Below are 25,816 nucleotides of genomic sequence, written 5' to 3'. Positions count from 1 at the left end.
ATTACCTTACATTTTTTAGCATTGAAGCCCAGCTGCCAAGTTGATGACCACTGTTCAAGCTGTCTTAGGTCCTGCGTCATAAAGTCAGGCACACTGCTTTTGCCAACTATGTTGCATAGTTTGGCATCGTCGGCAAACAGTGATACTTTTCCTCTAAGTCCTTGGGTCAAATCTCCTATGAATAAATTGAATAGAATCGGCCCTAAGACGGAGCCCTGAGGTACTCCACTCATCACTGCTGACGTTTTGGAGGGGGTACCGTTTACCATCACCCTTTGAAGCCTACCATCTAGCTAATCCATCAGGTTACAATTTCTGGGTCACATGGCTTCTAAAGTATATGTGGTCCCATTTGCCCATCTTCACCTCAGACATCCTCAGTGGGCGTTATCCTCCCAATGGTATCAAGCAACTGGTCTTTATCCCAGCACTTGTCAGTGACCTTACAACTCAAAGACTCTTTTTTTGGTGGATGTCTCCAACCATCTCTCCAAAGGTCTCCTGTTTCAAGTACCCCCTCATCAAAAGATTTTGATGACTGATGTTTCCATGTTAGGATGGGGAGCTCACTTATACAGTCTCCACACCCATGGAGTTCTATGGAGGCACATCTTCATATGAACCTTCTGGAATTATGAGCAATTCGCAATACCATGTTCACATTCCAGGATCATCATCTCAATCAGGTAGAACTGATTTAAACAAACTACCAAGTAGCCATGTAGTATGTGAACAAGCAGGATGGAACAGGATCTCACCGTCTTTGCCAAGAGATCATCCAAATCTGGTCCTGGGCCATTGCTTGCAACATTTTCCCAAAAGCAGTCTACATAGCAGGAAAACGGAATGTATTGGCCAACAAACTGAGTAGAATTCTACAACCACATGAGTGGTCCCTCAACCTCTCCATCTTACAACAGATTTTGTGGCTTGGAGGACCCCAGAGCAGGGCCGGATTAAAGGGTAGGCCCAGTAGGCATGGGTCTAGGACCTGAAATGGTCAGGGGGGCCCGCCGGGTCTGGAACCACCCTCCCTATTGTCAGGGCTGGAATTAGAGGGTGGCAAGTTGGCCCCGTGATCCAGGCAGCTCACTTAACTGCCATCAGCCCTACCTTCAGCTGCGCCGGTACCGCTAAACCAGATGGCAAAAACAAAGAAAAAAGTCACAGGACTTTTCCTCTTGCCTGCCAATCTTGATCCTGCCCCCCTCTGAAGTGACTTCCTGTTTTTGAGGGGCAGGATTGAGAGCAGCAGATTTTAGAGCGATGCAGGCAAGAGTCCCGCAGCTTCTTTCTTTTTGCTGTTCGGTTTAGCAGTACCGCAGCCGAAGGCAGGGCTGATGGCAATGCCTGTAACATCACAGAATCGCCTCCAATCTCGCAACAGCTAATCAATTCTTGGCAGCAGTACTGGAACACTCGCCTCTAAATTAAGCTGACGGCATGCACCCAAAGATTTTAACTGCACTCATACATATTAATTACAATAACGGAATGTATTTCTATGGGAAAGCATTTGATGCTGTATTATTGCAGGCCAGTATAAATACAGGATTACATGAGGCCGGCAGGCATCTGATATTATTCTTCTCAAAACCATAAGCTTAGTTCTAATACGCTGCAGGCTGATTCCCTGAGGGACTTCTACACCATCCCAGCCTATTAAGATGGGGAAGTACTGGAATGGGATGGGGAAGATGGTGGGTTGGTTGGCTCAGGAAATGGGAGAAAAGAGCTGCTAAATCAGATGAGGAAGGAAAAAAGGAACACAGGAAGATGCTGGACATGTAGGTTGTAGGGTGAAGGGAAAAAAACACATGAAGTGAGTAGGAAGACAGGTGGGAGATGCTGGACACAGGGTGGATGCAGTAAGAAGAAAAAGGAGGTTCTGGATATTAGAGTAATAGGTAGATAGAGGGCATGCTGAAACTGAAGGAAGGAGAAGGAAAAGGGAGAGGAACGAGAGATGCCATCCATGGGAGGGAGAGAAAGGAAAGAAGGAGAGGAAATACCAGAACATGGAGGGTGAGGGAGAGATGCCAGGGCATGGGGGGAGGGAAGGAGACAGATGCCAGACCAGGGGAAAGGAAGGAAGGAGGAAGGGAGGGAGAGAAAGGAAAGAGATGCCAGATAATGGAGGCGGAGTTTGAAGGAGAGAAGAAAGATGCCAGGGCATGGGGGGAGGGAAGGGAAACTAAGGAGACAAATGCCAGACCAGAGGGAAAGGAGAGAAAGAGGAGGTGCCAGAGCATGGAGGGAGAGAGATGCCAGAGCATGGGGAGATGGAAGGGAAGGAGATGGAGATGCCAGACCATGGGGTGGAGTGGGAAGGAAGGAAGGAAGGAAAGGAGAAGAGAGAGATGCCAGAGCATAGGGGAGGGGGGGTGGAGACAGAAAAATGGAGAGAGGATGAAGCTGAAATGAATCATGTACAAAGGAGATAGTTTATGGAAGGAGCATAGAAAGAGGGAAGATACCATATGGAAAAGGGAGAAGGTGGACAGTGGATGGAAGGGGCAGAGAGAGAGAGGGCAGACAGTGAATGGAAGGGACTGATGTTGATAGGAAGACAGAGAGAGGACAGATGCTGGCTAGAAAGAAGAGAGTGAATACAAGATGATTAAAGCAGAAATGACAAAAGGTAGACATTTTTTTGTTGTTGCTTTAGAATAAAATAGTATTGTAGTTGTACTGATAAAATTTTTGTAAACAGAAAATAAGGTAATCTTTTTATTGGACTAATTTTAATACATTTTTTACTAACTTTTAGAGACCAAAACCCCCTTTCTTAGGTCAGGACAGTATAATGTAACAGCAGTATACTATATTGACTTGAAGGAGGCTATGGCCTCTGAAAGTTAATTGAAAATGGATTAGTCAAATAAAATGGTATATTCTTATTTTTTATTTATTTCTATCTGTTAATTTTTAAAGTGGTGATTGTCAGTTTCTTCAACTTTACATCTGCTATATTTATATTTTGCAGAGTATTAGGGGCTATGTGTCATTGTTTCTGTCGTGTTTCACTATATGTAGTTTGGCTTCTTGGCGGTTCAGTTTAACCTTTATCTACATATTTCTATTTTTAGTTTGTGATTACTTTTTCCATACTGGGTGAGGATGTATCTGTTTTCTGTGTGTATGAAAGATATGGTTTTCTGTTACTGTTGACTAGCCTTGTTTGGCGAAATGCATCGGGCACGGTTCTTGGGAGAATAAACCTGATTTGAATCTCCTTATTTTCTGCTGATCTTCTTTTGTTTTCTTTGGTGGATTCTTTGGATTCTTTGGTGGACTGCTTGCCTTGTTTCATTACAAATTAACATATATGGAGTGGCACGGACTACAGGAGTTACAGATTTGGCTGTTTATACAAACATATGGGTTACAGTTGGTTGACATAGAGTGAAGCAGTTGAGAGGCGTTGTAAACTTGGTTATTAATATAGTCTTATATTTTGGATAATATTACTGCTTTACAGTATATTTGAACACTTTTATATATGTATGGAAAGGGTTCATAGTTAAAGTCCTGGGTAAGTAGGTGGGAAGGTAAGGAAGGGGGATTTGTTCAGAGATGTTTGGGGGTTGCATAGAAGAAAAACTGTGCACTAGTATGCTAATCTTTGTTTGTTTTGAATTTTTTTTTAAAAAAGAAATACAAGTGGAAATAAAGAAGTAAAGAAAACAGATAAATGGGGGTGGGGTGGGCAGGGGCAGGGGGGCTCAGTGCACTTGTGTGCCTAGGGGCCCTCAAAGAATTAATCCTGCCCTGCCCCAGAGGTGGACCTATTTGCTTCCACGTACAATCACAAGTTCCCTTTTTTCTGCTCCAGGCTCCACACTCCCAATTGCCTGGAAATGGATGCTTTTCTACTAAACTGGTGAGGCAGATTCCTCTATGCATTTCCTCCAATTCCTTTAATCAAGACAACACTGCTCAAACTTCACTAGGAACTAACCACCATGATACTCATTGCACCTCAGTTGCTACGTCATCCTTGGTTCCCTCTCCTACAAATGAGCAAACAGGACCCAATCACCCAATCACTCTGCAAATCTGTCCAACACTGCTGACACAGAACAAGGGCTCTCTACTGCATCCCAATCTACGTTCTTTAGCTCTCACAGCATGGTGTCTTTCTCTCAACCAGTAGATAATCTTTCATTGTCTGTACCAGTGTCAGCTATCATTAAAGCCTCCAGGAAATCTTCGAGGCGGCGCTGCTATCACTTCAAGTGGACTTGCTTTTCCTTGTAGTTTAGTGGCAAATCTCTGGACCCAGTGATCTGCCCTGTTCCTTTTGTACTGTATTATCTCCTACACTGCTCTAATTCTGGCTTAAAGACTAATTCAGTGAGAGATCATCTCAGTGCTATAAGTGTTTTCAACACACTTAGCAGTACATCCTCTGATTTCTAGATTCATGAAAGGCCTTTACAATATCAAGCCTCCAATGGCTTGGGACCTTAATGTGGTGCTTTCCGTACTCATGATGCCTCCATTTGAACTTTTGTTCACATCTCTCAAGCACCTCACTTGGAAAGTCCATGGAGGGGGTGGGTGGGTTGGGGGTTGGGGTTTTTAAATAAGGTTAAATGGATGTGTATTAGGTATATTATTTTAGGTTGGTCATGGTTTAATGTAAGTTCCTTATGTTGGTGCTTTGTGATAATTATATTATAATGTCTTTGAAAATATATTCGCTAAATGTCAATGGGCTCAATCACCCAATAAAGAGAAAAAAAATATTATCTTTTTTAAAAAGGCAAGGGGGCGGATATATATTTCATCCAAGAGACCCATTTATCTGCAATGGAGTCACATAAATTAGAGGGGGATTGGGTTAAGAAATGTTTTTATGCCCCTGCTATAGGAAAAAAAGCTGGAGTAGCTATTTTGATACATAAAAAATGTTTAATGACGTTTAATATGATATCTATGGATCCGTTGGGAAGATGGATTCAAATAGAAATGATCTTAGGGGAAAATACCATGATGCTGTTTAACATATATGCCCCTAATTCGAATTAATTGGCATTTTTTAATAAGCTCCAAAAATTAATATTATCATCAGCCTCCAATTTAATATTTGCAGGGGACTTTAATGCGGTTATGGATCCGATATTGGATAAAAACCTAGTAAAATTTTAAAATCTTTAGGTTTGGATAATTTGGTAGGGTCTTATGGTTTAAAAGACATCTGGAGAATTCTCCATTTCAATGAATTGGAATTTTCATTTTGCTCTCATGTGCACAAGTCATTTTCAAGAATAGATATATATTTGTATCAGATAACTTAGTTCCAAAGGTAACAAGGGCATCCATAGATCCGATTATTTTATCGGATCATGGAAGTATTTGGATTGATTGTAGTATAGATGGACAAGAGAATAATAGACCTGCATGGAGATTCAATAATACATTGCTGGCAGAGTAATTTTAAAGAGGAATTTCAGTTGAAAATAAATGAATATTTTCAGATTAATGATTCAGAAGAAATAACTAAAGAAACAATATGGGATACCTTTAAGGCTACCATGAGAGGTCATATAATCTCATATTCTTCATATATTAAAAAACAATTAAATAAAGAATTTCTTATTTTAGAACAAGATATTACTAAATTAGAGTTACAATTGAAGTCAAATTGGGATCCAAATACTTTTCAGGCTCTTTTAAAAGCAAAGTTTAGATACAATGAAATTTCTTCTCAGCTGGCTAGGAAACAATCGGTGTCTCTCAAGGCTTTGTATTATGAAAACAAATAAGGCGGGAAGACTATTGGCTAATTATTTAAAAGCTAAAAAGAGGAAAATAAATTAAAGATGAAAACATGGTAATTCATTATCAAAATAACAATATATTAAAACAGTTTTTGAAATTTTACACATGCTTGTATTTTTCTGAGCATTATTTAACTAAGGATGAAGATGGGTTGGAATTTTTAAATCTGATTGAAGGTCCCAAAATTCCTGAGCATGTGAAAGGAAAATTAGAAGCACCCATTTCACAAAAAGAAATACAATCTGCATTGAAGTCCCTTAGAGTTGGATCCGCTCCAGGCGGTGATGGATATACGGTTGAATTCTATGCATCATGTCAAAACATATTAATACCCCATCTATTAAATTTATATCAGGATCAACTGAATAATGGTTGTATAACATGTACTATAGCGGAATCATTAACTATTGTTTTGCCAAAGCCAAATAAAGATCCCTTGTTGGTTGCTAATTATAGGCCGATTTCTTTGATTAATGAAGATGGGAAAATATTAGCGAAATTATTAGCTTTACGCTTGGCCAAGGCTCTTCCTTATATTATTGGTGTCCACCAAACAGGGTTCGTTGCTAGTAGACATTCTTCAAATAATACTAGATTGGCCTTTCATATGCTAAATTTGACAAAAAAAATGGATGATCCGGCCTTTTCTGTTTGTTTAGATGCAGAGAAGGCTTTTGATCGAGTAGAATGGTTATTTATGTATCAGGCTATAGAATGGTTTGGTATTGGTTCTGGATTTATACAAATGATTCAAACATTGTATTGCTCCCCTTTTGCTAGATTGTACATTAATAATACTTTTTCAGAGCGGTTTCGCTTGGAAAGGGGAGTGAGACAAGGATGTCCGTTATCTCCTTTGCTGTTTGATATTGTTTTGGAACCCTTACTGATGGCTATTAAACAAGCAGAGATTTGTGGTATTCCTTGGGCAGGTCGGGAATACAAAGTTTCTGAATATGCAGATGATATTTTGCTTCATTTGAGAAGTCCTGAAATTACCATACCATGTTTACTGGAACTGATTAATAAATCTGGAAAATTCTCTGGTTACAAAATAAACTGGAGTAAATCAGAAATTCTTCAATTGAATGTACATTGTACGAAAGGATTATTTGATGAATTTCCGTTTATTTGGAAGGAGGATGGTATTAAATACTTAGGTATATGGATTAAAAATACATTGGAAGAAACAATGAAAATAAATGAAAAATCATTATTATTAAAGATCACGGAGAGGTGTGAGCAATGGAACCCTTTACACTTGTCTTGGTGGGGGAGAGTTCAAACAGTCAAAATGATGATCTTGCCGGTAATTTGTTACCAACTGGATATATTACCAATTTATTTTCAAGGGTCCTTTTACAAAAAGTTAAATATTATATTGACAAAATGTATTTGGTTAGGAAAGAAAGCAAGAATTGCTTTAGTATCTCTACAAAAACCAATTGCAGAGGGTGGGGTAAATTTTCCCAATTTTTATAGGTATCATCAAGCCTATATAATGCATCAAGGTATGTATTGGATCCTCCCTGAGCTCTTAGAACATTAGCCAGACTGGCTATATCTTGAGTGGAAAATCATGTCCCCGATGAGACTGTCTCATATATTAAGTATTAAAAAACCTAGGTACACTAAGGATAAAGTGATTTTATTGGACACATGGAAAACAATTAAATTTATTGATAAGTTAACAGATGTTCCCATAATAAAGTCTACTTTGCAGTCCTTATGGTTAAACTCCAAGATTCAAATAGGCGGTGCTGGGATCGCTTGGAAGAATTGGGTGCAGGCAGGTATTCGGACATTAGATGACGTTATGTCTAATGGAAATCTGCCTGATTTTTCACAATTGCAACAGTCATTTGGAATTTTAAAATCTCAACAATATAGGTGGTTGCAGTTGAAACAGGCTATTCAGAGTGGGTTCCCTTTTAAGGAAAATTTTTAAAACATATTTTAGCCTGCAAATCCTTTGCTACCAAACTGATTTAGTAGGTCATCAGGCTGCTCAGTGGTACAAATTGATTTCTGGATTTTTGAATAAAATACCAAAAAATAGTCTTGGAGACATCTGGAGCATCGAGATAAAACAGTATATTTCTGTGTCTCGTTGGCCACGAATTTGGACTTGGAGATTGTAATGTACAGCGTCAGCATCTATGAGACAAACATGGTTATTTTTGTTACATAGGATTTTCTGGACCCCAGTTCGATTAAATAAAATAGATAGTTCTAAGTCTAATAGATGCTGGCATTGTTATACTGGTATAGGGACTTTGGATCATCTGTTGTATTTTTGTCCATTTATATTAATATATTGGAAGTCAATTTGGGGACAAATAAATTTAATACTAGATTCAAAATGTTCCAATGTCATATGAGGCTATAATTTGTGGAACAATTTTACATGTGAAACCCACTCTAGATAAATATAAGAGTCATCTATTTATGATCCTAACAGGTATAGCCGTGTAATTGGAAAAACCATGATAGAATTAATTATACATTTTGGTGGGTGAATGTGTGTACTACATACAGATGCGAACGAATTAACGCAGAATGTAGGGGTTTTAGTGAGGTATTTAATAAAATTTGGAGCCCATTGACTAAATTTGTAAAACATAATAATGTATTTTCATCATATTTCTTCTTTTCTTTGGTTTATTTATCTTTACACATCCAGGGAGGTGGGGGGTTGGAGGGAGGGGAATAAATATTGATTGTGATATTTGGGTAACTTTATTCTTTATTTGTATTGTATATTAGGATATATTATGATATTATTATATGCAGGAAAATGAAATTATTGAATGATATTTATGTTACCTGTATAGATAATAGTGGGATATGTGGAATATCTTTTGTTCTTTCATTTGTATGACACTGTTTTTGATTAAAAATCAATAAAGAATTAAAAAAAAAAAAAAAAGAGAAAGACATGGGGGAAGCCACTGCTTGCCCTGTATCGGTAGCATGGAATATTGCTACTCCTTGGGTTTTGGCCAAGTACTAGTGACCTGGATTGGCCACCGTGAGCTACTGGGCTTGATGGACCATTGGTCTGACCCAGTAAAGCTATTCTTATGTTCTTAAAGTGGTCTTCCTCATTGCTCTCACATAAGCCCTCCAAGTCAGTGAATTCCAGATGCTAGTAGCAGACCCATCTTATCCTGACAAGGTGGTTTTTCGAACTCATCCAAAATGCCTCCCAAAAGTTGTTTTGGAGTTTGATTTCAACCAGTCCATCAACCTTCCAGTTTCATAGCTAGGCTAGAAAGAATTATAAAAAGACAGCGCAATACAGAATTGAGATAGTCATCTCTGAGATTTAGTTAGTGACATCCATGGCCCCCCGATTCGAGTTTCGGCTCTTCATCAGGAAGGGTCACTTATATCAGCAAAAAATGCCCCTTTTTCGATGTTCCTTTCTGGGCATTTGTTGCCGATATAAGTGACCCCTCCTGATGAAGAGCTGAAACTCGAGTTGGGGGGCCATGGATTTTAATATGGTGATCTAAGTTTATACAATTGCACCGTTGAACACTTCTGAGCACTGGCACTGGCACGTTTTGCAGCTGTGGTTATTGAATTCCCAACTCGTCAGAGATTTCAGATAAGTTGTTTCATCATTATTTAGTAATTTATGGGTTGGGTTAGGGACAGTAAAGGCAATGATGGTTCCTATAATAACCACAGTTAGGTGTTATCATCTAATTAAAGGTTATATGGTCTGAGCACTTTACTATAAAGACATAGGATTATATAAGTAAAGTAATTAGTTATTAGAAGAGCTGTGATTGATTAGAAATACTGTTGATATTTTCATCACAGAGTCTGACTCTGATATCTCCCTATGTTTATGAAGTATCAGCTCTTCTTGAGACATCAGATAAAGAAATTGTGACCCCAGCAACACTAATAATATCTGTAGCCCTTCAACTAGATAAGGCATGAATTTCTGGGTTATAAAATACAGATGTTTCCCAATATATCACGCGAGATGCAGAAGCATAGGCGTGAATTTCTTCTACTTAAGCCAGGTGTTTTAGCTTTGGGGGCTACTTTTTACTTGCGACATCCCTGCAACTGTATTGTGTATCACCAATCGAATAAGTAAGTCTTTTTTGAACCGTTTCAATTAACTACCTTAAGCTCATTAAACTGTTATACATTTTGCTCTCAGCTTCAAGCTTTGATTTATTTATTGTATTTTCTTATTTTTCTCGCCAAGTGTTTAAATCTTGGACCCAATTTGAGGACTTGAGTAAAATTAAACCTGTGTAATTGAATTTCTTATTATTTTTGATTGTTAAATAGCCAATTTTATTGGAGTGTTGGAGAATGTCCTAAGTTTAATTTCTTTCTGCACAAGTTAAATGCTTGATATTTAAGTTGAAACTTATAAATTAAATAATAATAATTAAAAAAAAGTTAGCATGCTTACTTCCTCTTGTTTATCTGATTGGAATTTGCAGGAAGATAAAGATTCTGTTTATTTTGCCTCTTACCTCCTTGATTTTGAGAGGAAGGAGTTTCAGCTTTGGAATGTTTCGAGGTAGCTGCATCTTAGACACCATGTAGATCAAAAAAGGTGAGTCAACAAGCAATCTACCATATTTGATATCAAGAAAAAAAAGCCTGTTGATGTGCAGAGCAAAAGCTCTAAGCTGCTATATTAGTTGCTGTTCATGAGTGACCCCCCCTCTCATCCAATTAATCTGTTAAATGGAATGATCATAGCTTTACAGTCAGATGATTTTGAGGTTAAGAGGACATAGACTGAAAAAAACCAGATTGATAGAAATCTCTCAGAAAACTAAATATATAAGCTTTTAATCAGTATTGGATACTGTATCTTCTGTGGAAGATGAAGAAATAGTTCTCATTATTTTCAGTCTAAAACATCATCAGTCACTAATTAAGGCACATTAATTAGAAGTTACTTCATAAGGAATTCTGTGACCATTAAGAACAGCCAATATGTTCTCTATCATACTCTGCATCATCAAACGGCAAGTATTGTGAGTCGCACTTCCAATGTGGGGAGTCACAATAACATTCTTCATTCTTAACAATGGATGAGATCTAAAAAAAAAAAAGAGGGTAAAGCATTAGTACGTGTTCTGTAAATGATTCCATATGACAAACTTGAATTATTTATGTATGTACCTCCTCTGCTGAATCCAGTATTGATAGAGGGCAGTCCAGTGAAGGGGTGTTTATATGCAGTCACCAATCAGCATATACAATAACTAGTCTTTAAGCCCGTTATATTAATGGGTGCTAGAATATATGTCTGTCTGTCTTTCTGTCTCTCTCCCTACCTGTCTCTTTCTGTCTCTCTCCCTCCCGCTGTCTTTCTGTCTCTCTCCCTGCCCCTATGTCTTTCTCCCTCCCACTATCTGTCTTGCTCCCTCCCTCCCTCCCGCTGTCTGTCTTTCTATCTGTCTCTCTCCCTGCCCCCTATGCAGCAGCATTTCCCTCCCTCCCTTCCCTGTGCAGCTGCCGCAGCAGTATTCCCTCCCCCTCCATTTCCCTGTGCAGCAGCATTTCCCTCCCCCCACCCCACTTCACTGTGCAGCAGCAGCATTTCCCTCCCCCCACTTCCCTGTGCAGCAGCAGTATTCCCTCCCCCTCCATTTCCCTGTGCAGCAGCATTTCCCTCTCCCACCCCACTTCCCTGTGCAGCAGCATTTCCCTCCCCCCACTTCCCTGTGCAGCAGCCGCAGCATTCCCTCCCCCTCCATTTCCTTGTGCAGCAGCATTTCCCTTCCCCCACCCCAATTCCCTATGAAGCAGCAGCAGCATTTCTCTCCCCCTCCACTTTTCTGTGCAGCTGCAGCAGCGGTATTTTCCTCCCCCTCCACATCCCTGTGCAGCAGCAGCAGCATTCCCCCTTCCTTGTTCCTTTCCCTTCCCAGCAGCACGCAGCTAAAACGGCTCCCTTAGTTCCTTGCCAGAGTTATTAAGTTTAAAGCTACCGCGGCGGCTTCTCTCACGATCCCCGCCTGCGTCGGAAGCCTTCTCCAACGCAGGTGTGGCTCGTGAGAGGAGCCGTGGCGGCGGCTTTGAACTTAAAAATATCTTCAGCCAGGGAGTGTAAGGGAGCAGGCCAGACCGCAGAACATTACCTTGGGGTCTGCGAGTGTGGGGCTGTTGTATTTCCTCCCAAGCTAATAGAACCCTAAGTGCGCATGTGCACTCCTACCTGCCACGGACTCACAGATCACGCAGGTAGGAGTGCACATGCATGCTTAGGGGTTTATTATATAATATGTGACTGGTTAAGGAATATATGAATCTAATAAATAATCACAAATAAAAGTTAAAGAATTTTATTATATGTAGTTCCACATATGTAGGGGGTTGATATTCAGCATAATTTGAGAGAGAAGGATAGGTTCCTGTCCATTTACCATATAAACTGACCCAAATATAAACCGAGGCAACCTTTTCCCCTCAAAGAGGAGGAAAAAAGGTTGACTCGAATATAAATGGGGCGGGGGGGAGAGGTGTTAATATTCAAGTGCTCTGCACCCTGCCCCATTTCCCTTCTCCTACCAGGCTCTGCATCCAGCCTCCTTCTCTCCCTGCCAGGCTCTACAACCAGCTCCTTCCCTCCCCTCCCTGCCAGGCTCTGCACCATCCCCCCTCCCTCACAATGCCTTGCAGGCCTCCAACAGGCCTGCCCTAAGATCTGGTGGTCTAGCAGTGAGCCAGAGGGAACACATGGCAGCCATTCAGCGGCTCTGCACAGGGTAGGAACAAAGGAAGATTGCTCCTACCTCGGTTCACCATTAGACCACCAGGGATTCAAAAGGTATGCTGGAGAGGTGGCAGGGAGGTAAAAGTTCTTATAGGAGGCAGGAGGGATCCCTCCTGTCCTGGCCCACCACTGGACTACCAGGTCTTAGGGCAGGCCTGGTGGAGGCCTGCAACAGGTCCAGGAGGGGTGTGGGTAGGCACTGACATGACTATAAACCAAGACCCCCATTTTTGGGCCATTGCTTAGCCCAAAAATCTCAGTTTATATTCAAGTACAGTGGTACCTCAGTTTACGAGTGCACCGGTTTTGCGAGTGTTTTGCAAGACGAGCAAAACATTTGCAAAATCGGTACCTCAGAAACCGAGCATGGCTCGATTTACAAGCACTCCCTCCGCAATCCGGCACCCCCCCCGCCACGATCCGACCCCCCCCGACACGATTGGGCACCCCCCCCGACACGATCCGACCCCCCCCTGATAAAATTGGGCACCCCCCCGCCGCTTCTTATCCTCATCTGGGCACTCTTGAAGCTCGGCCTCCTCATCTGCTGGGCCTTGAGCATGCTCAGATGCTCAAGGCCCAGCAGACGAGGAGGCCGAGCTTCAAGAGTGCCCAGATGAGGGTAAGAAGCGGCGGGGGGGTGCCCAATTGTGTCGGGGGGGATGTCGGATCGTGGCGGGGGGTGCCCAATCATGTCGGGGGGGGTCGTGTCGGGGGGTGCCCAATCGTGGCGGGGGGGTGCCGGTTCGAGGCAGGGGGGGTGCCGGATCACAGGGGGGGTGCCTGATCGCAGGGAGGGGCCTTCGAGGGGAGCAATGCCGGTTCTCGGGGGGGGGGGAACGCATCAAAGCGAGTTTCCATTATTTCCTTTGGGGAAACTCACTTTGATAAACGAGCATTTTGGATTACGAGCATGCTCCTGGAACGGATTATACTCGTAATCCAAGGTACTATTGTATATATGGTCAATCACACTAAGTATGCCAACTGCTGATATTCAGCGACACCCAGGCAATGCCACTGAATTCTGGCTCTAACTACTCAAGTGCGGCCTGGATAATGTTGGGGTGATCTGGGAGCAGACTTGGGAAGGAGCTGGCAATTATGCAGATATGGGCCATATTAAGCACCATGGGCCATATTCAGCACCAGTTCCTGCATAGGTAAGAGGTCAGACAGAATGACACAAAAGACTTGACACTCTCATCCCCCAACCCATCCTGTGGATCTGATCCTTCCCATTAGGTCAATTCCTTATAAGAAAGGCTGACCCAGTAGTTGTACTGCAAGATTATTACTAGGGGTCAACATTTTGAACTTAGAGCCTGATGGAAGTGAGGTATGTGTGGAAGGAGATCACTCCTGCCCTGTCCCACTAGAAAATCAGGGGGTGCTGAGGGATCCAGAGGGAATTAGAACTGGGGGGGGGGGTGGATTTGGGAGGGGGATCTTTCATGTAGCTATTCCAATCCTTCTCCCAAACCCAAACCCTTAGTTCCAATTCCCACATACTGTAAATGTCTTATGGAGATCCAAGAGACCAGCATTAGTACCAGTGGCTACTTTCTGGCTGTTCATACCCAGATATTCATTGTCAGTGCCCAGACAAAAATGTTGACTGGTTCTGGCTGAATATTGGGGGGGGGAGGGCAGTAGTTTATATCATTAAGTGGGTAATTTTATAAGGGAGTGCTTAATTTAAGAGGACAAGTAATTTTATTGAGAGACACAGATATAAGTTAGACTTCCCTTCCTTTAAGGGAATTAAATCTGCTGGGAAGCTCAGTCGATCTTTTGTTTTTAAGTTTGAGAAGATCTGGAATGAACTTCCTGACTCCATTAGGCTTTTAGGCCAGCTGCAATTATTTCATAAATTCCTGAAAACTTTGTTGTTCTCGCAATTTTTAAATGGTTTAACTACAGTCTCAATGAAATGACAATATTATAGTTATTTTTCTTATGCTTTTCTTATGTACTTTAGTTTTTAATTAGTTCTTCTCTCTAGTCTTAATTATATGTGAACCGAGTCGAGCTCCACTGGGAGATGACCCGGTATGTAAACCAAAGATTAGATTAGACTATGGGCTCCTTTTACGAAGGTGCGCTAGCGTTTTTAACGCATGCACACGATTAGTGCGCACTAGCCAAAAAACTACCGCCTGCTTAAAAGGAGGCGGTAGCAGCTAGCGTGCGGCATTTTAGCACATGCTAAAACCGCTAGCGCACCTTTGTAAAAGGAGCCCTATGTGTCTTTAAAACATACCGGCATAATCAGCAGAAATTGTTTCTATGTTATTTAAAGTACATGTGTGTATTAATTGATTTTATACTAATGTACGTATGTACTTTAAATAACATAGAAACAATTTCTGCTGATTATGCCGGTATGTTTTAAAGACACAAAGGCATCTGTTTGTCATAATAAAATTACTTGTCCTATTAAACTAGGCACTCCCTTATAAAAAAATTACCCTCTTAATACTGTAATATAAACTGCTGCCCCCCCCCCCATTATATGCATACTTGTGAACTCCGCCTATGTTCTTTGTCAGAAGGTATGTCCAAAAGAGTAATTTGGGCAGAATGCACCACCATATTAAAGTGCATATTTTTACACAGTCAGAATTTCATAACAGACCATATATGCAATAAAAGAGGTTCAACCACCGAATCAAGGATAGTGGGGTATTTAAAATAGAGAAAAAATCTTTACCATATTGTTAAGTTCAGCTGTCATGAACTACTGGTGAAGAAACAAATGCCTTCAACAACAGGTAAGCAAATTTCAATCAGTTAGGTTTAGAAAATTGTTTTTTGAGACATTACAACTATTTTATAGATTTTGCAAAGATTTTGTCGCTGTTGTAGCCATGTGTGAAATGTATGCCATGTCAGATGTTGTGCTGATCATTGAGCAGCCTATCTAGACCTTTTTTAAAAAAATTAGCTGATACGTTGGAAGAACTGAAAGCTAAGGGGCTCATTTCCAAAACAGAAAGATGTCCAAAAAACGGCATAAAGTGGAACTTGGACATTTTTCTCGCCAAAACATCCAAATTGCCATTTTCTAAACTGACTTTATGGAGTTTTACTAGGCTTTTTGTCTTCAGTGTGTCTAAATCTCAAGGGGGCGTTTTGGAGGCATGTTATGGGTGGGATTTGGGTGAGCTTAGCACTTGCATGTTTTGCAGCAGTAATTGAAATTTTTACAAAATGTCCAAGGCATAATTTGGATGCTTAGGGCTAGACCTGTTTTAAAAACAAGTAAGAGCCAAAAAGGTGCCCAAACTGACCAGATGACAGCTGGAGGGATTAAGGCATGGCCTCCCCATGCTTTCCCAATGGTCAATGACCCCCCCCCCCCTCCCACCCCCCAAAGATGTAAAAGAAACAGTACATTCCAGCCTGTATTACAGCTTCAGATGGCCACACAGACATTTCAGCAGAGCACAGGAGCACTCTAGGGGGTACGGCAGTGAACGTCACTTTAAAAAGTCCCAGGTACAGATCTCACCATAACCTGCTTATATTATATGGTGACCCTCCCAAAACCTATTTGTACCTGCATAAAGATGACGCCTGCAGGCATAAAAGGGCTATGGTTGTGGTGTACAGGTTGGTACAATAAGTTTTTTTGGGGTGGGTTTTGGAGGTCTCACCATATAATATAAAGCAGGTTATGGTGAGATTTATATCTGTGACTTTTTAAAGTGTCGTTCACTGCCGTACCCTTAGAGTGCCCCTCTGCTCTGCTCAGATGTCTGTATGGCCAGTTTCCTAAGAATGCTGGATGCTTACATGTCCCAGTGGCTTGTTTTCGTGCGTTTTTCATTTGGACATTTTCGTATTCAAAAATGGCCCCCCAAAATACATGCATTAAGGGTCAAAACATCTAGATAGGTCATTTTTGGAGAAAAAAAAAAAAAGAGACATCTTGCGGTTTCAAAAATGGACATTTTCTCTAAAGGATTTTTGGATGTCTTTCCCAAAACATCTAAACTCAGACTTAGACGTCCTAACGAAAATGCCCCAAGTTGAAATGATGAAATGCAAGATAGAGAAGACATATTTTAGGTGCTTTTTTGGAACACCTTTTTTGCTGTTCAAGAAAATGTTTTTCTCTTCCATTATTCTTCCCTTCTACTTCCTCTCTTTTTTCTTTCCTATGCAGCCTCTATTTTCCACTAGCCCTCTATCCCTCCTTTCTCTATTCATGGTTTTGATTGTGTTGGAATTAGAGAATGACACGGGGACAAATTTGTCCCTGTCCCCCCGCATGAACTCAATTTCCCTGCCCCAACCCCACGAGTTTTGTCACTGTCCCTGCCTTAACCACACAAGCCTCGAACTTATGATTTTAAAGTGTTTGAGGCTTGTACAGATGAGGATGGAGCTTGCACAAATGCGGCAGGGACATGAAAAGAACTTGCGGGGACGGGACAGAAAAATGAGTTCCTGTGGGGACAGGGAAAAATTTGTCCCTGTATCATTCTCTAGTTGGAATGAATACTACTACTACTATTTATTATTTCTATAGTATTACCAGGCACACACAACAGAGCTTACAATTCAATTATGACACACTGGACAAAAATGGTGAACCAATATATGATTATCCTGTTTATATGGTAATTCTTTACTTCCTCCTAATCATCTGCCCAATCATTAGTGCTATTTAGCCGGCCAGAAATGGCTCCTAAGCCAGCTAACTGCTAATATTTAATGGTAGATAGCTGGCTAGGCCAGTCACCAGCTATGTTGCGCGACATAGCCAGTCCATGCAAATATACATTGGCTGATTGCCTACGTCTAGCGGTCAGACAGACCTACTATTTAGGCGCGTCTATCTTTGGCTGTTATAATTTAGCTGGTTAGCTAATGAATATTGGCTTGGCCGGTTAATTATACTTATACTGGAAATTCAATACCAGTGGACAGATATGGCCCCAGCCTTGAATTTACAGGTTTGCCACCAACTGCAGGAGGTAGTAAGGCTGCCTCCCATGATTTGAAAATCGACCCTGATGATTTTCGATTGTAAACCACCTTGATCTGCTAGTTAATTAAAATGGTATATCAAATTTTTTAAATAAACATAAAGTCAAGCACTACGTCATACACAATGAGTTAGAACTATATTCAGCCAAAGTTTGAGTACTGTAAATGAGTCTAAATGTGACTCAAAAGTCAATACATTTAAATTTGATTTATATGCATTGTTAGAAAGGTGCCTGGGTTGCAGAGGGAGGAGCTAAGGTCCTGATTGGCTTAGGCATCTGAGCCAATCAGGGCCTTAGGCCTCTCCTCATGCATCGCATGATGCACCAGGGAGGGGAAGGCCCACCATTTTGGACTGGTGTACCTCAGAGCAATAGGGACCTAGCATCCCTCATGCTCTCAACTTCTCACAAAGATACGGGGGTGGGGGAGGTACAGGGAGCATCCGGTGGCAGGAGGGAGTGGGCATCCCTCCTGTCTTTTCTTTTTCGGGGGGGTGGGGGGGCATGGGAGGGGAGGGAACAGTTCATGGAGGATCACCTGATGCGGGGGGCCTCCATTGGCAGGAGGGAGTAGGCATCCCTCCTGCTAATTTTTGCTGCCATGGGGGGGTCTTCCTGTGCCAGTTCTTGGTGGGGGGGGTCTTTGGGGGAGAGCTGTCATCGGCAGTGAGGGCAGCATGGCATTTTTTTTAATGGGGCAGATATTGTGCCCAGCACACGCACAATATCTGTGCCATTGAAGAAAAAAGCCCCAACAGCTGAGGGGCTTCCCTTGCCACTCAGCTATTAGGGTTTCCCCAAACCAGCTCTTGGAACAACTGATAGAATGGGGATTACCACAAACCTCCGTGCAAATGGTATGTATGGAGGTTTGTTGGTGTATCAATCGCTGTTCCGGAGTAGGCCAAAAAATCGGCCAACAGCGATTCACATGGTCTTAACGACCGTGTTTTGCCTCTGGTTGGTTACATCACCTGTTTAGGGCTAAATGCTAATTTTCAGCAGCACTTAACTGGTTAGTGCCACTGAAAATAACTGTTTAGTGATAGTCAGCACTTAACCAGCCAAGCTAACCTTGTATGTAGGTTCTATCTTTATACAGTAATCTATCGTCAGTTAAGTGCTGAATATCACATAGAACTGGCTCTGCAAATCCGGAAATTCAATGCTGGCGCTCAAAACACTGATTATTGCCAGCTGAATATGGACCTCATTGTCATATTTAAAACTGTAAAAGAAATCTTAGAAAATTTCTTCACATTTTGAAATATACACAGTGCAATCATGCCACATACATGTAAGCCACTTTAGCAAGGCCAGCTCAGATACAAGGAAGGCTCGACAACCACTAGGGCAGCAGAATTGGTGAGGTGGCACTGATTTAGTGCATGCAAGAGTCTTTCCCCACTTGCTGTCACTTCCTCCTGAGCCAGCTAGAAAAATAAAGAAGCATTGGCACTGTGCATGCCCTGTAAGCACAGACCTACATGAAAAGCCACTTTGTCCTGTCCTCTTTTAGAGGCACACTTTATGTCATAGAAACATAGAAAGATGATGGCAGAAAAGGGCCACAGCCCATCAAGTCTGCCCACTCTACTGACCCACCCCATTAGGTCTGAGCACTAATGACTTAGTACCTTAACTCGAGCCTCGTAGGGACCCCACGTGGATGTCCCATTTATTCTTAAAGTCGAGAACGCTAGTGGCCTTGACCACCTGCACCAGAAGTTTGTTCCAGTGATCTACCACACTTTCTGTGAAGAAATACTTCCTGGTGTCACCATTAAATTTCCCTCTTCTGAGTTTGAGCGGGTGCCCCCTTGTGGTAACAAGACAAAGCAGCACTTCAGTGCAGGGGTCTGTGCTTACAAGGCCCAATTCTTTAATCTAATCTAAACCTTAAGTTTATATACCGCATCAGGAGGGGATTAGGGGGTAGCAGTGGCAAGCAGGGAAGGGAAGAAATGCTGGATGTGAGGTGGAGGTGGAGGTGGAGGAGGGGGGCAGTATGACTAATGTTTCACCTACAGTGTCTGATATCCTTGGGCTGGTCCTGAACTTTAGTATAGGGATGTTCAGGATAGGATCTGAGCAGAGTCGCATGTTATGTGTTTATTTCCATAGAAAATGTGCTAGTATTTTATAAATTCCTTTATTTAGATTTTGCTTGCACCTTTTCAGCAGTGGCTCAAAATGAGGGGCCCAGGCAGAGTGGAGGCAGGCCTTTCAGTAGTCACATGTTCTTGTTGCCTCATCATGACCCCTCTGACTCGAAGTCTGCTTCTGAATGCATAGGAATAGCAGTGCTTGAGAGCCTGTACAGAAATGCCCACCACCATACTATGTACTATTACAGCTTTGAATCTGAGAGGAAGTAGAATGGTAGCAGCAGGCCCCACAAGGGGAACATGATGAACCAAGTGTAAGAAGGGGGCTGTAAGGAAGGGAAGATTAAATGCTAGACTAGGGGAAGGAGAAATGAGATACTGCACATCTTGAAGGAGGGGAGTAGGGAGGGAAAGGAGAGATGCTGGACCGCCGGGAGAGGAAGGTAGGGAAGGAAGGAAAGGACACGAACGGAGAGGAGCCCTTGGGCTGGCTGTAAGAAAACCTAATATAATGCAGTTCAGTTTAACACTGGATTACTTATAATGTGGTCAAGAGGTGAAGCCCATTATTTTTGCTATTATGTATTACTATGCAGACACAATATGTGGATTCAGTTACATGATCACATAGTGTTGATCCCAATGTCCATGTTATATTGGGTCTACAGTGTATAAGATTTTTTTAACAAGCTCTGTAGTTTTCACTTTTTGCACCTTAGCAAAAAATGATAAAGAGAATTTTCATAACAGTGAATGAAAGTGTCAATATTAGAGCATTTCTGCACATGATTGTGCCTCTGAGGTCTTTTGCTCCTTGGAGATTTTAAATTAATGTAACGTTTATTGACTAATAGTGAAGATTTATTTTTATTTTTATTTTCCTTTTTTATATTTTATGTATCATTTTTTCAAAATAAACAGCACTTACATGCATCAGGAAATAGAATTCAATTGCGACCATAATTTAACAAAAAAGAAAATTTTTTTTAGAATATTCTGACCTAAATTTAAACAACAGAATTCCCTATAAGCTCACAATATAATGAGAGGAAATTTAGGAAAAGAGGCATAATAAAGCATAAATCAATTACAAACCAAATCAGGAGACCTAGACAGAATATCAATTATAACTTCCCTTTTCCCCCTAACACCTAAGTATCTACGTCCAACTCCCTCACATCCTCTCTTGGAACAGTTACCAAGATTTATTTTTATTTCCTTAGAAGAAATGCCACTTCAGGTTCAATGGGATGTACTTTGTCTAGGTCCTAAAATATATCTGGTTCTTATCCTCTACAAATCCACTTGATTAAACATGATTAAACATCAATTTCTCTTGATTCCTCTCTCCTGTGGTCGCTGCAGAGGTCCTTTTGAATAATAATCCCAACATGTCTCCAGTCTCTGTCCTTAATGCCAAATAAATCAAAGTCTATGGGGTTCATTTTCAAAGACACACAAAGTACCATAGAAACATAGAAGCTTGAGAGACTGATCTTGTAGAAAATGAGGGATTCCTCTTAATGAAGACAGAGCCTGCTCATTAGAACAATATACAGATAACAGGGAAACCATAGTTCCAATCTTACTTCACCCACTGATACCTTTTGTGACTTTATGCAAGTAAATTTAGCCTCCATTACCTCTGGTACAACTTAAGATTGTAAGCCTTTTGGGTGGGGATTTACCATCTCCACTACTCTTCTTTCTTTCTTCTGAATGAATACCATTTATTATTTCCCTCTGTTATCTGTCAGTCAACCAATTTTTTTATCCAGTTGACCACCTTGGAACCACATCCATCATATGATGTTTATCCAGTTATTTGGTCACCTGGTCAAAGATATCAATCAGATTTGTTTGACACAGTTTGCTTTTGGTAAAACCCATGTTATTTTGGATTCTTTAACCTATAGGACTGGTAAGAAATTTACCATTTTCTCCTTCAGCATCTCCAGTAATTTTCCTATCACCAAGCTGAGGCTTATCAACCTGCAGTTTTCTACCTCTTCTTTGCTATCATTTTTGTGCAGAGGAACCAAATAAGCCTTTCTAAATCACATAGAGGGGCATAATAAAAAAAAACGTCTAAGTCCCCTTTTGGCCTAAGTCCTTAAATGTTCAAAGCAGAAGCAGGGAAAGTGTCCATAACCAAAACAAATGTCCTTGTTTTGATTATGGCCTGCCTCTACTAAACGCCCAGATCACCACTATGTCTAAAAGTACACCCCCAGGACGTCTACACTTTTTGGCCATAATGAACCAAAAAAACGCCTAAGCCCCAAACGTCCAACAGAAGGGCTTTTAGGCGAAGGAGGAGCCAGTCCTTCGCCTAAAAGCTGGATTCTGTAACTGGTGTCTGTCAAAAACAACACCGGTTACAGAACCCCCTCCCCACAACGATCCAGGCAGGAGGGTGCCCAAGCCCTCCTGCCATGTCGAACCGCGACCCCCCCCCCCCCCCGACAACATCGGGGCAAGAGGAAGCTCAAGCCCTTTTGCCCCGTCCAACCGCAACCCCCCCCCCCCCGACAACATCGGGGCAAGAGGGAGCTCAAGCCCTCTTGCCCCGCCGACTCCCCGATGATATCGGGGCAAGAGGGAGCCCAAGCCCTCTTGCCCCACCAACTCCCCAACTCCCCGACGATATCGGGGCAAGAGGGAGCCCAAGCCCTCTTGCCCCGTCAACTCCCCGATGATATCGGGGCAAGAGGGAGCCCAAGCTCTCTTGCCCCGCCGATTAACATAGGGCCAGGAGAGAGCCCAAGCTCTCCTGGCCCCAGCGACCACCCCCCCGCGACTGGATTGGGCCAGGAGAGCCCAAGCCCTCCAGGCCTCAGCAACCACCCCCCCGCGACTGGATTGGGCCAGGAGGGAGCCCAAGCCCTTCTGGCCCTGGCGACCCCCTACCCCTCACCCCCTACTACATTACGGGCAGGAGGGATCCCAGGCCCTCCTGCCCTCGACGCAACCCCCCTCCCCCCAATGACCGCCCCCCCAGAACCCCCGACCGCCCCCCCCGCCGACCTGCGACCCCCCGGCCGACCCCACGACCCCCCCACCTCCACCCCCTTCCCCGTATCTTTTAAAGTTGGACGGACGGGTGCCAAACCCGCCCATCCGGCAGGCAGCCGACGCCAGAATGGTCTAGGTTCTGCCCAAGGCCCCGCCCACAGGAGGGGCCTAAGGCTCCTGGGCCTATTCTGATTGGCCCAGGCGCCTTAGGCCCCACCTGTGGGCAGGGCTTTGGGATGGCTGGGCCAATCCGGGCCCATTCTGGCGTCAGCTGCCTGCCAGGCGGGCGGGTTTGGCACCCGTCCGTCCATCCAACTTTAAAAGGTACGGGGAAGGGGGGTGGGGGTGGGGGTGTTGTGGGGTCGGCCGGGGGGGGGTTGCGGCTCGGCGGGGGGGGGGCGATTGGGGGTTTTGGGGGTGGTCATTGGGGGGAGGGGGGTTGCATCGAGGGCAGGAGGGCCTGGGATTCCTCCTGCCCATAATGTGGTGGGGGTAGGGGGTCGCCGGGGCCAAGAGGGCTTGGGCTCCCTCCTGGCCCAATCCAGTCGTGGGGGGGGTGGTCGCTGGGGCCTGGAGGGCTTGGGCTCTCTCCTGGCCCAATCCAGTAGTGGGGGGGGGGGTGGTCGCTGGGGCCGACCTACACCTAGGCATACAACAGGCATCTCTCCTGCCGCGGGTTGCGGCAGTTCGGATAAAGGAGTGATGGCATCGCGGTAGGGGAGATGAGGCATCTCTCCTGCTGCGATGCTTGCGGTGGGTAGGATGCCGGGCCGCTGAACTGATGGCGCCAGCGGCCATCAGGTCAGCGGCCCCTTTTTTGGCACTTAGACCTGGTTTGACTTCGTCTGTCAAAAAGGTCTAAGTGCCGACTAGGCAACCTGTTAATGTTTTGGTTATACCTGTTGTATGCCTAGGTGTAGGTCGGCCCACCTCCCACCCACTGCCCGCCCTTTCCCCTCCTCTAAACACATCTCTTTTCTCTCTGTGCGTTTAGTGGCAGGGGAAAGGCATAAGCTGTTTTTAGATACGTCTAAAAACTAGCTTTGGTTATGGGTACTTGGACGATCAGGCTTTTTGATCGTCCAAGTAGCCATTTAGGACACTTTTTAGACGTTTTTATTTTTTGATTATTAACCCCATAGAATCTTACCAGTCTCCAGGGATCTGTTAAATATAGTCTTCAGGGGACTCACCAGAACTTTCAGCCTCAGACAAAACCCCACAGCAAATTTCAGCTGCAGATTTGAAACCGAACCCCCTCCCCCCAGTTTTGGTTAGTCTTTCTTCTTCACAGACATCCTCTTATGGGAATGGTGCCATAACTACTTCATTTTTATATATATTTTTGCTAACTAGCCATGGTTCTTCTCCATGTCTTCTGTGAATTCTGAAAAGAAATGTTTATTTAACATTTCTACTTTTTCTTCATCACTCTCCATGAATCAATCCATAGCATATCTCAGTTTTAGAATTCCACTAATGGCCTTTTTCCTTTCTGGTCATACCTAAATAAAGTCCTGACCTGTCATCTTAGGCCATCTTTTTTTCCACCCTCAGTGTCACTTTCCTGACTTCTGTTTTTGCTTCTTTTAGTTTCACCTGATATTCTTTTCTATTTTCCTCCTTTTGTGATTCTTTGTACTTTCTGAATGCTAACTTTTTGCTCTTAATTGTTTCAGCTACCTCCATGGAGAACTATAGTGGTTTTCTTTTCATTTTGCTTTTATTTATTTTCTTAACATAAAGATCTACTGTCCTTTTTTATAGCTCTTTTCATTTTGGCTCACAGTTCTTCCACTTCCTTGATCCTCTCTAGCATTTTAAGCTTGGTGCCTTTGGGTGCCAGTTTAGCTTTTATATCCTATAGGAATGTTAAATAAAATGCTTTGTTATATTGTATATACAAGTACCATGTTCCACTACATATGTTCTAACCTACCTGGAACAGCATAATCTTGTACAATGTATATAGAGGCTGGTGTTTAGATTACATTCATATCTGTGTGTTACCTAGGAAGTGGTTCAGGGTATGTCACATCTAAAGCTGCAGCTTTAATGACCCCATTTTGTAGTGCTTCCACCAGGGCATCCTGGTCCACCACTGCACCTGTGTTTAAACAAAAATGTTCTTTTAGACACACCAAGGAGAAATTATAGGGTCAAAAATCTGAAATAGCGTACAAGATTCAAATTTAATCAAGCATGTACTTATGTCCATTTCTCTGTACATTTTGTATTAGGATAACATCATAACTGTGTTCTAGTCTATAAGGAACAAATTAAAATAATCAAGGCACTTAACTTTGAAAGGCACTTAGGCTCATATTCCATATAAGGCCTTAAGTTAGGCACCTAACATAATTATTTAATAGGGATTGAGACTTTGTATACTGTCTTTTTGTAGTTATACAACCACACTCAAAGCAGTTTACATAGATGCAGGTACTTATTTTTATCCCAGGACAAGCAGCCAGCATATTCTTGACTGATGGGTGACGGCACCGACGGAGCCCCGGTACGGACAATTTTAGAGTGATTGCACTTTAAGAACTTGGAAAGTTCTAGCAGGCAGCACCGCGCACGCGCGAGTGCCTTCCCGCCCGACGAAGGCGCGCGGTCCCCAGTTTCTTAGTTTCCGCGGAGCTAAGAAGTCGCACTTTTCAACGGCTGTTGAAAAGATTTTTTTCTGTCGCCTTCCCGCTCGCGAAATCTTTTTGGAAATTATATTTCCTTTTTTTCTTTTATTATTTTCTTTTAAAAACAAAAAACAGTTTTTTTTCTTTTTTCTTCATTTCGTCGGTTTTGCCCCGGTGGGGCCTGCTGCCACCATCGAGGCCTCGGCCTTCGATTTGGCAGAAACCGTTTTTCCTTTCATGCCCCCCCAGCCAGGTTTTAAAAAGTGCCAGCGGTGTGCACGGCCTATCTCTCTTACGGACCCGCACAATTGGTGCTTACAGTGCCTGGGTCCAGAGCATCAGGCTTCTACCTGCACCCACTGTGCCACTTTGAAAAATCGTACATTAAAAAACCGACAAATCCAACAACGTTTGCTTTTCGGTGCCGATATGTCTGACCCTGCGACATCGACACCGGCACCACCTCAGTCGGCACGCACTTTGTCGACACCGCGCGACACTGCG

General features: G+C 42.8%; 1 protein-coding gene across 3 annotated transcripts in view; it reads right to left on the bottom strand.

Annotated features, from left to right (window-relative positions):
- Window positions 1-10,593: 10,593 nt before the first annotated feature.
- Window positions 10,594-25,816, bottom strand: part of LOC117355850 (glyoxylate/hydroxypyruvate reductase B-like) — a 50,867-nt gene continuing 35,644 nt past the window's right edge. For all 3 annotated transcript variants that reach the window (XM_033934915.1, XM_033934913.1, XM_033934916.1), the window contains 2 exons: window positions 24,687-24,783; window positions 10,594-10,872 (listed from right to left, as the gene is read on the bottom strand). In XM_033934915.1, coding sequence (XP_033790806.1) covers window positions 10,716-10,872; window positions 24,687-24,783 — 254 coding nt within the window. In that variant the 3' untranslated portion in view covers window positions 10,594-10,715. The remainder of the gene's footprint in view (window positions 10,873-24,686; window positions 24,784-25,816) is intronic.

The sequence above is a fragment of the Geotrypetes seraphini genome, chromosome 2 (assembly GCF_902459505.1).
Source record: "Geotrypetes seraphini chromosome 2, aGeoSer1.1, whole genome shotgun sequence".
Taxonomy (NCBI): domain Eukaryota; kingdom Metazoa; phylum Chordata; class Amphibia; order Gymnophiona; family Dermophiidae; genus Geotrypetes; species Geotrypetes seraphini.
This window is presented reverse-complemented; position numbering and strand designations above follow the sequence as displayed.